This window comes from Miniopterus natalensis, chromosome 2 (genome assembly GCF_054644295.1).
Source record: "Miniopterus natalensis isolate mMinNat1 chromosome 2, mMinNat1.hap1, whole genome shotgun sequence".
Lineage (NCBI taxonomy): Eukaryota > Metazoa > Chordata > Mammalia > Chiroptera > Miniopteridae > Miniopterus > Miniopterus natalensis.
Genome location: NC_142082.1, coordinates 28,141,764 through 28,154,068, shown reverse-complemented (window position 1 = coordinate 28,154,068; position 12,305 = coordinate 28,141,764). Strand labels below are relative to the sequence as shown.

At 52.9% G+C, this 12,305-nt stretch overlaps 1 protein-coding gene across 2 annotated transcripts in view; it reads right to left on the bottom strand.

The window, feature by feature from the left end:
* The window catches only part of IRS2 (insulin receptor substrate 2), a 28,644-nt gene extending 23,388 nt beyond the window's left edge, over nucleotides 1-5,256 (bottom strand). For both annotated transcript variants that reach the window (XM_087814231.1, XM_087814232.1), the window contains exon 1: nucleotides 1,048-5,256. In XM_087814231.1, coding sequence (XP_087670357.1) covers nucleotides 1,048-5,071 — 4,024 coding nt within the window. In that variant the 5' untranslated portion in view covers nucleotides 5,072-5,256. The remainder of the gene's footprint in view (nucleotides 1-1,047) is intronic.
* Between the last annotated feature and the right edge of the window lie 7,049 nt (nucleotides 5,257-12,305).

Sequence of the window (12,305 nt, the reverse complement as noted above, 5' to 3'; positions counted from 1 at the left end):
AGAGCAATGCGGGGCACCATCTATCCCACTGTTCTTGAAAAGCCCCATGTTGTTGTCTTCACTTGTTTTCTCTAAAGCACTGATTCTAAATCCTGGCTGCACATGATCACCTGGGCAACTGAAAAACGCTTGTGCCTGGGCTCTACCTGAATGTGTCTAGGGTGAGGCCTAGTAGGTAATTTCTCAAACCTCCTCACATGGGTCTCACCTGGGGCAGGGTTCTCAGAGGATGGTCAGCCATCCCCCAGACGTCTGAGAAATGCGCATTTTGGGTCACACCCCAGACCTACTGCATCAGAATCTCTGGGGCTTTACGCAGTCCAGCCCAGCCATCATCCCGGTTTCAAGCAGACTCTCCAGGTGACTCCAGGTATGCTCAAGTTTGAGAACCACTGCTTTTGAACTGTGTTTAAGGGGTATTACTATCCCAGCCCCTTATGAGAAAAAGAATGTCTCTGATGGACACAGTTTATGTGTAAACTGTAAACGGTGAACTGTTCCCTTTAGCAGCCACAGAAATGGATGCTCACTTCCTAAGTGACTTTCGAGCCTGTTTTTATAAACTTTGAGGCTCAGCAAGAATCAGCTGGGGCCTGGCTCCAGGAAAACAAAGAGAAAATTTGCGAAGGTTACAAGCCTGGGAGAAGTCTGAACTTCTGGGCCCTTCCTAGCAGAACTTTCCCACTCTCAGATCAAGAAGACAGTGCCTGCCACCTCTTAGAGGTGGGGACCTGGGGAGCATGTCCAGAGTTAGCAGATGGCAAGAGGACTGTGGGAAACAAGAAACGTGTTTGGCCAAATAAACAAGCAGCAGTCTCCTGAGCTGGAAGCTTCAAATTCAAGTCAAAGATGACTTGACTGCTCTTGGCAAGGTCTTTGGGGAAAAGAGAAGGGCGCAGGAGCCAAAAGTAAAACAAAACAAGGAGCTGGGGCCAGTCTTTTGGCATTTAGGTCAAGGTACCAGAACAGGGAAGAGGGGTGAACCCCCCGGACGCTCCCCCACTTCCCCGCCCTTCCTCCCACCTGCCACAAGGTGAAGGGCCTCACCTTTCACAATGGTGGCCTCCTTCAGGTGATGGGACAAGAAGTCAATGCTGGCATAGGTGTTGGAGGGCAGGGCTCCGGGGCCTGGCCCCCCACACCCCCCGCCGGTGCTGTTGGCCCCCACGGCGCTGATGAGACCCCCGAGGCTGCGGGCCCGGCTCCAGGCGTTCTTGTCGCCCGGCTGCGGATGTGGGTGCAGATGTGGGTGCTGCTGCGGGGACGGCGAGGGCGCCGGCTCGTCCCTCACGTCGATGGCGATGTAGTTGAGGCCGTTCTGGAAGCCGGCGGAGGTCTCCCTGCGCATGGGGGCGCCGCTGCCCCCCGGGCAGCCCACCAGGCCCCCCGGCTGGCCCGGCGTCCGCGGCCGCGCCTGCTGCGGGAGCGGCGGCTGCGCAGGGTTCTCGTCGCCCCCACCCAGGACGCCGCCGCCACTCCCTTCGCTGCTTTTCCTGAGGGAGACGTTCTCCACCGAGGCCGAGTTGTGGCGCTTCGGGTTGTGCGCGAAGGACGGAGACACGGGGGTCACAGTGGTGGTTGAGGAGAAGGTCTCGGAGCTGTGGCGGCGCCGGCCCCCCTGCGGGTCCGCGCGGATGACCTTGGCGCCCCGGTGGGGGTCCGGGGGCTGGCCGGCCTGCAGGAAGGCCTCGACGCCGGACACCTGCTCCATGAGGCTCAGCCTCTTCATGCCCGACGTGGGGCTGGTCACGCGGGCGCCTTCCGGCTTCGGGGGGGCCGCGATGGGTTGTGGCGGGGTGGCAGCCACGCCAAAGGCCATCTCGGTGTAGTCACCGTGGTCCCCCGGCTCCGAGGACGACGAGGAGGCAGCGCTGGGGCCCTGGGACGCAGAGGCGGGGGGCAGGCGGTACAGCTCCCCCGGGGGCGGCGGGGCGGGGGGCTGCGGCTGGGCGCCGGGGGCGGGGGCGGCGGGGCGCGGGGGCAGCGGCGGGTACCGGGAGGCGGCCTCGGGGGACAGGAGGGCGTCCAGGGAGCCCACCGGGTGCCCGCTCTGGGTACCAGACTTGGGGGACCTGGGCGAACTGAAGTCCAGGTTCATGTAGTCGGAGAGCGGGGAGCGCTGCCGGCTGTCGCTGCTCGTGCCCGGGGTGCCCGAGCCCAGCGACGAGGCCGGGCTGCCGGCGGACAGCAGCGAGGACGACGAGGCCGCGGACGCCAGCGTGGGCGGGGCGGGGGGCGACAGGCGCGCCCCCGCCTCGCCAAACTCAATGTTGATGTACTCGCCCGGGCTCTTGGGCTCGGGCGGCAGCGGGTACTCCTGCATGCTGGGCAGGGTCTGCAGCCCCTCCAGGGACAGGCGCGTGGGCCGCACCGCGCGGCAGCGCTGGCTCGGGGCGCCCTCGGGGCGGCCGCCGCCCTGCCTCCCGGGCGAAGGCACCACGCACGGCGCGGGCTGCGCGGGGCAGCCGCCTCCCGCCCCGGCCACCGGGACGCCGGCCGGCCGCGCGGGGCCCACGCTGGCCGGAGGCGCCGGCCTCTCCTCTTCCAGAATGCGCCCCACGGGGGAGCTCATGAGCACGTACTGGTCATTGTCCCCGTTGCAGGTGTAGGGAGCCTTGTAGGAGCGGGGCAGGGAGCTGTAGCAGTAGCCGGGGACGCTCCTGAGCATCTCCCCCCCGCCATGCAAGGCCGCCGAGAAGAAGTCCAGCGGGGCTCCCGAGGTGCCCGCGTCGCTGGGGGACATGTTGAGGTAGTCCCCGTTGGGAAGCAGCTTACTGTCGGGGCCCTCCACGGGCAGCTTGGAGCCACACCACATGCGCATGTATCCACTGTCCTCCGGCGAGCTTTCGGCCGGGGAGCCGGCCTTGCAGCTGGCCCCGTTCCCCGGGAAGGCCCTGCCAGCCGCGCCGGTGGGCGCCGCCGCTGCGGGGCCGGCGGGGGGCAAGGCCGCGGCAGCAGCCCGAGGCTGCAGGATCTGCTTGGGGGCAGACACGCTGGTGGGGCTCATGGGCATGTAGTCGTCACTCTTGCAGCTGCCGCTGCCACCACCCATGAGGGCCACTCCAGGGGTCATGGGCATGTAACCATCGTCCGTGCCCAGGTTACTGCTGGAGCTCCGGTGGGACCCAATCTCAATGTCGCCGTAGTCCTCAGGATAAGGGTGGTAGGCCACTTTGGGAGAAGACGTGGGGCAGGACGGGCAGAGGCGGCTGGAGCTGCCGGAGAAGGTGGCCCGCATCAGGGTGTACTCATCCAGGGAAGCAGAGGAGGGCTGGGGCACCGGCCGCTGCCGGGCGGGGGCGGTCAGGGAGTAAGTCCTCTTTCTCAGCCCTCTGTCCAAGTCCTGCGCGCAGTCCCCCGACACTCGACGGTAGGGCCGGCCACAGTGGCTCAGGGGCCTGTCCATGGTCATGTACCCGTACAGCTCACTCCCGCTCCCATCCCTGGCCGGAGGCGTCTCCGCGATGGACTCCGGTGTGTTGCTCCTGTGGCTGCAGAAGGCTCTCAGGTCCCCAGGGCTGGAGCCGTACTCATCCAGGGACATGAAGCCGGGATCGCTGGGGGAGCCGGAGGCTGAGGCACTGCCACTGGAGGGCCGCTGGCCGGCGTGGTGGTGCAGGGGATGCGGCAGGTGCGGGTGGGGGCCCGGAGGCAGCGGGTAGGAGCCCGAGCCATGCCCGCTGCTAGACGACAGGCTGCCGGGGCTGGTGGCTGCGGGGGGCGAGTGCGCCACCGGCATGGACATGGAGCGGCTGTGTTGCAGGGCGCCCCCTGCCGGCGCCAGCGTCACCTTGCTCGCGCGGTTGCCGCAGCCGGCGCTCAGGGTGTGCGAGCGGCTCAGCGGCGTGCGCACTGACCCCGGGCTCAAGGGGCTCCCCGCCACCGACACCGGCCTGCCGCCCGCCGTCCCGGTCCCCGCAGCGGCCGCCGCCGCGCCCCCGTCGCCCTCGCTGGCCGTGCGCACCCGGCACGAGCTGCACTTGGCGGCCGGCGGGGTGGCAGCCAGGCTGTCGGTGCGCGAGCGGCGCACAAGGCCTGTCTGGCTAGGGGGCAGGTTAACCAGGTGGTGGTGTCGGCGAGCGCCCGGGACGCTGATGGGGTGCGTGGCTGACGACCCCGACGACTGGCTCTTGCTGCGCGGCCGGAACTCAAAGAGCTCCTTGAGCGCCTTCATGGCCTCCAGAATGGTCTCGTGGATGTTCTGGGCCACCACTGAGTCGTCGGCCTGCATCCACAGCTCGCCCGGGCCGGTGACCGCCGAGCGGCCCACCTCGATGAAGAAGAAGCTGTCCGAGTGGCCGCAGCGACGGATGTTCATGAGCTGCAGCGTCACCGACGGCTGCTCGCAGTTCAGCTTCACGAAGCCGATGGTGCGCGCGGACAGGCACAGGCGGTACACGCCTGTCAAGTTCTTGCTCTGGCCCAGGCCCTTGGGCTTCAGGTTCACCTGCCACACCTCGCGGTAGGCGGCCGTGGCGGGCGCCACCAGCCCGTAGCTGTCATCGGCGCCGGCGGAGCCGCCGAGGGCGCCGGGCAGGGAGGCGCTGCAGGACCCGGCGGTGACGGCGCCCGAGGCCGCGTCGGCGGCACCGGCGCGACCCTCGTTGACCAGGTCGGTGAGCGCGCGGTACCAGCCCTCCTGCTCCTGCTCGTTCTCGGCCGCCACGGCGAAGTACTCGTCCTTGGTGTAGAGGGCGATCAGGTACTTGTGCTTGGCGTCGGCGCGCTTGTTGATGTTCAGGCAGCAGTCGAGCGAGATGACCCGCTTCGGGGCGCCAGCCTTGCTCCGCCACTTCTTCTCGCTCTCGTAGTACTCGAGCCGCGGAGGCTGCGGCGCAGGACCTCCGCCCGCGGTCGCCTCGTCGCCGCTCGCGCCGGGCCCGCGCAGCACGAAGAAGCGCTTGTGGCCGTGCTTCTGCTTGCGCAGGTAGCCGCACTTGCGCACGCTGTGGTTGTTGTTGTTGTTGTTGTTGTTGAGGTTGGGGCCGTCGCCGCCCGCCGGCCCGGGGGGCCCGTGCAGCGGCGGGCTCGCCATCGCGGGCGCTTCAGGCCGCGCTGCCCAGCCCGGCATAAAGGGGCTCGGGGGGAGCAGAGGGGGCGCAGGCGGGGGCTGCTCCCTCACCCCTGCTCGCCCGCTCGAGCCCGTGTCCCTTGGGCCCAGGAGGTGGGGAAGGTTCGGGGAGGCCCACGGGGGCCGACACCGAGCGGTGGCGCAGCACCCTCCGCGCTCCGGAGCCCCAGAGGATGCCCGGCGCCGCCTGTGGCCGCCCCCTGGCCCGGCTGCTCGCGGCCGCTGCCTCCCGGGCTCTCGGGCGGCGCCTGGGGACTCGCTGGCTGGGTGGAGAGTCGGGGTCCCCGAGGCGAGGGGCCGAGCCTCAGGCTCGCGCGGCCGCACTAGTCCCGCCGCCGCACCGCGCGCCGGGGTGCCGAGGTGCGCCCGAGCGCTTGGGTCCGCGCCGCTGCCGGGGCTGCTGCTGCCGCTGCTGCTGCCGCCGCCAACGGCGACCCGGGCTCTTCGCGGTCCCAGCCGCACTGTGAGTAACACATCGCGCACCGAGTGACTGAACTAAGAAGAGCAAAACAACATGTGACTCGGCGTTACGCAGGCACACACAGCGCGGCAGCCCCGCCCCGCCGCCCGCATTGGCGCCGCGCCTCCCGACGGATGGCGCGCGCGGCCAATGGCCAGAAGGCGCGGGGGGGGCGGGCCGCACACCCCCGCCCCGCCCCGCCCCCCTTTCTCCCGGGGCTGCGTTTCCCGCCGTCCCCGCCCTCTCCCGCGGAGGCGGGGGCTCGGGCGGGGTGGGGGCCGGCCCAAAACTAATTAATCAGAGGCTTGTTGAGGATGCCGGCGGAGGAGATGCCACCCAGGGCGGGAAAAGGGGCGCGCACAGGGGGCGGGGGCAAGTCGCCGGGCGGAGGGTCCTCCCCTCCGGCTTTGACTCAATTAATTGGGCTCGGAGCTTCCGCCCGGGAGGGGGTCGAAGGAGGAGACACTGCAGGGGGCGGGGGCCGGTGGCGATCGAGGCCCGAGACCGTCCGCGGGGGCTGGGCGCCGGGACTGGGGCGGGAGCACCCTGTTTTGGTCCCTCATCGCCCCGCCACCACCGCACTCGCGGGGGGCAAGTGAACTTGGCTGCCCTCCCGTAACCCCCTCCCCACCAACACACACACTTGGGCGAGCGGATCCCGCGCCCGGGCTCAGGGTGGGCGCGCGCTCGCCCGCCGCAGCGGGTCTGCGCCTGGGTGGTTCCCTGGTGCCGCGCCTGCAGCTTGTTTACGAGCATCACATTAGTCACCGGTGAGCTCGGGATCGATAGCAGCTTCGTGCCCCTTCCTGGAAGGAGAGCCGGGGTACGGGAGGGGGCGCGGCGCCACCAACCCCAGGCCCCGCTGGTCGCGGGTGGTTCCCGGTGCCCCACGCGCCCGGGGTGTCCTTCCCCCGCACCCGGGTCGTGGGCTTTTTTGCCGGGCGTCATCAGCGCCATTCACTTGTCAGGTTCTCCAGAAGTTGAAATTGTCTGTTAGGGATGTAATGAAAGAAGGAGGGCGGCAGGCGTAGAAAAAATGCAGTTTCCATAGTGCGGGGGAAAGGGCGGGCTCCAGTGAGAAAACAGCCTCGGGAGCCGAGTCGGGCGGCGGGGCGCCCCCGCCCCCCGGCCCTGGGCTCCCGGCACCTAGGCGCGGGAGATGGGCGGCTCCAGACCCGCGCGTCCCTAGCAGGCGGCGGCTGCTGCGGCGAAGATGCCCTTGAATAAGTGCTTTTAATTTTTACATCTGCGCCGCTTTTGTGACTTTCCAAGTCGATTACAAATAAGGACCCATACAATGGCTTCTCGTAAATGACAAAAGTGAGGGCTGTGATGAGGATGGGAGTTCCTGAGTTGAGATCCTAGCAGGCTCCGGGTCTTGCAGAAACTAAGAAAGCTAACAAAACAAATCCTTGTTTTCTTAAAAAATTTGTCTTTGTTAAATAATTTGAAACAATAACGTTGGCTATTTTTTATTAACCTCTGGAAGTTTGCCTTTGAATGTCCTCTGTAGTATATAAAAGCCTTTTTTTTTAATGTAGTGAAATCTTAAATCTAAGGAAAATAACTAAAGATTGCAATTTTTGAAAAGGTGATATAGTTTAACATATTTGTAAGAATGCGACTTAAAGATTCTGCTAGTTAAAATTATGTGGGGAGAGAACCCTACTTACCCAAACATCAGTGTTTCAGTGCATACAGTGATGAGTAGCAGAAATTTGGGGAGAATAATCGGTGAGGCAAATATAACAGAATTTGCTCAAAGAAGTATATTTGAAGTTGCACCTCCATTTTAAACCATGGCATAAAAAGTACCTCTAGGAATGCTATTTTTAAGTGTATATGTATGTGTGTGTAGGTATGCATTTGTGAACGTATGTGTGTATAGGTGTGCGTGTATTGTATGCATGTGTGTATGTGTGTATGTCTATGTGCATGTGTGTAGGCATTCGTGTACATATGTGTGTATCTATGTGTGTGCATGTGTGTAAATGTACCTGTGTGTCTACATGTATGACCGTGTGTATGTTGGGGGAACCACCTTTATGGACATTGTACTTTAGTATTTTTTATTCTTTTTAGATCCTATTGCTCTTTCTGTGTTAACAAGTGTTGCCTCACAATATGTCTACTCAGATGAAGGGATTCTTATCTTAGAGCTTGAAGAAAATGTGGCTGGGTTTTATTGGCTTTGTGATGATTTACATCCCACTTTATAAGGGATGTAACCGGGCCTGCCTATATGTTCAGTGATGCTAACTAGCAGACGGTGACCAGGGGGCAGCCTCTTTTCAGCATCATGCAATGATTTCTTCTGAAGATTATCTTTTGCAATTGTTTCATTCCTTTCTTTTTTATTTGGACTTTAATACAAAATTAGATTTTCACATATTTATTGAATATTTTACTTGCAGTGCCCATCCGGTATTAATGGTGTCATCTTGGGTTTGTTTTTTCCCTTAGGACTATTCTAGTGTAAAATGCCAGTACTCAGGTTAAGGTGTCAGAGGCTCTAAGCTGGCTGTTTGCACTTTGCTCAGTCACCAGTTAGGGGCAGAAAGGGGAAGAAGTATCACCTGTATCAGTGGTGTTCTCATATAAGAAGATCACAAATCTACAGCAAAACTGCAAATTAATTGTCTTTCTGAAGTCTTAGAACCTCTCAATACAATTCCCATTCTCATTAAGAAGTCAGTTCGTGAAACTCTGTAATTAGAAGTATCCCAGTCTTCTTCCTCGGGGAAGGAACTTGTCGTCTTTCGCCCTTTCTATTGCCAAATAAGCTATTTATTTCTTTAAAGCTTGTTCGACACCTTGTGATTTTCCAACTGTTCTCCCATACTTTTTCAGCAAAAGTCAGCTAACAACATCTGCCAACCTGCTTTCCACGCGGGGCTGGGTACTGCTTGTGTGGCCTGTTGCCAGCAAGCCGCCTGGATGAAATTTTTTCTCATGGTCCAAGATCTTTCACTGGAAGTTCTCTTTCCTTTCATGGATAACAAAATGGCCATATCTTTTAGCAAGCAATGTTTTTTGTTGTTGTTTTGGTTTCTGCATAAAATTGTATGCAATGACCCTTTTATTAAAACCAAAAAGTCCTTCCTGAAATAATTTAATTACCTTTCAGAGAATAGTCCATTTCATTAAAATGTAAATGTTAAAAATATATAAAAATCCATACTACTTCTAATAATAGTAAGCATCATTTATGCTCTTCTCTGTTTCGTATAAGAAAGGCATGTGCAGGAGAAATAATTGGATAACCTCAGTGCCTAAGGTTTTATTTTCTTTTTAATTCAATACTCTGTAGCTATTTGACATTTTCTATCTAGATGAACTCTACCTAAAAACTGACGAGGGAGATCATTAAGTGGAATACTATATGACCAGTTAAAGTAGCTTTAAATTAAAATGTATTTTAGGAGGTATAGATTTTAACTTCAGAGGTTTATGTCACAGGATATACTTGTCTTTTGAAAGAATGGCAACATTTCATCACATTTTGCTTTATAAATAATGTATTTTAGTAGCTCATTTAATAAATTTCCCTTTCTCTGATAAATGAACCATGCAAAGAGACTTTTTTTCATCTAGGATTCATAAGGGGACTTCCTACATTTTAGTGGCTAGTTGTTTTTTTCTTCACAAATATATTTGCTAATACGTTTCAACTGAAATTTCACAAGAATTTTGTAACACATTCTGAGCAGCAGAATGCTTTAAATGAGAGAATGTAACTTGTTCAGATCATGTAGTATCTAACGTATGGCATTCCAAATGTCTAAAGGATCGGGATTTGTAAATAGATCATATCAGTTCCTTGGAAATTGTAAAGACTTTCCACTTTAGTATTTATTTTAATCATTATAAATACTGATATATTTTAAGTAGTCTCTTTCTCAAATATTTAGAGAAGGGTTTTCTAAAATAAAGGAATATTTCATGTGCATATACAGTAGAGCAAACTACTATCACTTTTACAATTATTCTGTAAATAATAAATGGAATTAATACTGTTTTGAAGAACACTCATTCAGTGGGCACAAGAACAGCTAACCCAATATTCAAAGTATTTTCATTTAAAATATAATTTTGTTGAAGAAATTTAAATATATAAACAACCAATTACAAAGTGACTGCCGTTAGTAACTTACAATTCTTATTAATTCACCACTGGATTTTGCTGTGTTTGAATTTTGAAAATGTAATTCTAGATTAAAAAAAAAAAATCTCCCAAAGACTTCCAAGGATTGAAATAAAAATTTTACATTACTGACTGTTTGACGTTACTGAAACATAAAAAGACAAAAGGGTTCCTTCTTAGAACATCCCTCTTCCTTGGAATGCTGGCCCTGTAACCTAATCTGCCGTTTTGCATGACTAAATGGATGCCTTGTGTAGGGCTCATTGTTAGTGTTCTAGCTACTGGGGTAAAAACGTTTGTTTGTTGTTGTTGTTTTCTATCAGAGCAGAACAAAATTGTCTGCTTCCCAATCTGTAGCTCGTGAGCAGATGACAGAAGAGAAAGTCTCTAAAATGACACAGCTATATTTTCTAGGAGAGGGAGGGGGGATGAGCAGTGAGGATGGCTGGTAGTGTCCTTGAACAGAGAGCAAATGTTAGGAAGGGGAAAGATCAGCCCATGTTCATTGATCCCACTGTTTGTTCTAGGATCAAGCTTTCACCCTGTTTTTCTAAAACTGCTCAGGAGGTAAATAGGACACGAGCCACCTTTTGCGCCCGTGTTTTGGGGAACTGAATTTTAGTCAGAAATCGACCACTTTTCTGCAGTTCACGTGCTGTTTCCAGGCTTGCCTTTGAGTCTGTTTCCTTGAGTTGTTTTGAAATCCAACCCAAAGATAACAGAGGAAATGTGACCCGCTCTTGTGAATGCTGCCACCAACTGGCAATGTTTCTTCCCGAGGCAGAACCCTGTTCTGCGAGTTGTCACAGCCAGAGTGGTGGTTGCTTTTGTAGAAAGTTGGTTACAACCTAACATACATTTTCTTTGCACAAATCTTTAAATAAGTTGATAGAAACAATTTGAGATAAAACAAAGAAACATTGACCATGTGTGGCTAAGAACAGTATCAGATAACGAGGAATGAATACATTTGTAAGTTTAAGAACTTATTTTTTGAGATTGGGTAAGTATCAAGCTAATACGTTCACATTTTCTAATACATTTATATTTCAATTTGCATATTTACTTACCAAGAACAGCTATTGTACAAAAATGTGTGTCAATGTTCGTTTCAGATTTTAGAAAACTACCTACCCAACAAAATAAAAACAAAAAAGAATCTAAACTCAGGATTGTTTTGGAATGTTTACTACAGCAAACCTAAGAGTTACAATCAAGATTTGCTTGTCTTGTAGGTAAACATTTTATTATATTTCTCTACTAAATTGGGCTATCAGTCTCACTTTAAATTTTATTATTATTATTATTATTATTATTATTATTATTATTATTATTAGAATAAGCCAAAGTCTCTTGAGAGATATTGAAAGCAAAATTTGAAAAAAGTCTGGATGGGAAATAAAATACATTTTGAAAACTATGGACAATAAAAACATTTTAAAACTATAAATAACAAGTGGCAGTTACTATGTCAAATGTAGCTATCTTTTTTATTAAAATAATTTGAACTTATATACTCATGACTTATTTATCAACTCTAAATGTATAAATTATATCTTCTTTCTTAATTGCTTTAGTCTTAATCTTTAGGCAATGCAGATGATAGATATTCAAGTTAGTGATGACATTTAGAGCTAAGTTATCCAAATAGAGTGAGGGGATCAGAACACAGTTTATTTGCTACCAAACATGTTCTTTTGGTACCTTTATCTGTGGGTGGGGGGAAAAGCTTGTATACAAAATAGCAATAATAATAATAATAATAATAACTAGTGAGAATAGTTTATCAGTGTATTTATGTAAATTAAGGCATTTGATTCTTACCAGCCTGTGGGATAAATGAAAAATACATTATTCTCTCATAATTATAAATTTTCTCATATTATAAATATATGATTCTAACACAGCTGAGCATGGAGCCTAGGTCTTTTAATTCCCCTAATCTTTACTAACCTGTTCTGCGAGTCCACATACAATGTTTAGGAAGCATGATTAGCTATTTACATATGTATTCTTTTTTGCCTTGTTTAGAACACTTACAACTCAAATGATGTTAACTAAGCTAAAGTGACTTGAAGAAATATGGATTAGTGAGGTTCACAAGAAAATAAATAAAGCAACAACTTGTGAAATTAAAGCAGATGCCACCTTTTGCCATTTCCCGAGGACTGTTAAATAGAGATTTCAGTTTAGATAAACACATTCTAAGAATTACTACTGGAAGTATAAGCATCAGCCTGCATTTTCAAGCTTGCTAGTTCTTTAGTAAGATGTCAGCCTGTTGTCTTGCTAAAAGAGAGGCAAAAATAAGAATTACATTAAAATTTTCTTAAAATTTCATTTTGTACTGCAAGAGTGACTTTTTAGGTAGTAAATAGTAAGAATTAAAAAGTCATATTTTCCATTCTACTGAAAAGCACACAGAAAATGAAATATATGAATATTTTGAGATATGATATTTTTCTGGTTTTATTTTGTACCTGATTTTAAAACTTGTACAGACTAAAAGTGCATTCCGATTTTGAAATAACACCCATATCTCTCATAGTATAAATTAAAAAGGAAATTAATATGCAGTTTGTCATCGAGCCTCATTGCTTTTTAGTTATAGAAAAGTAAAAAAGTAGGAT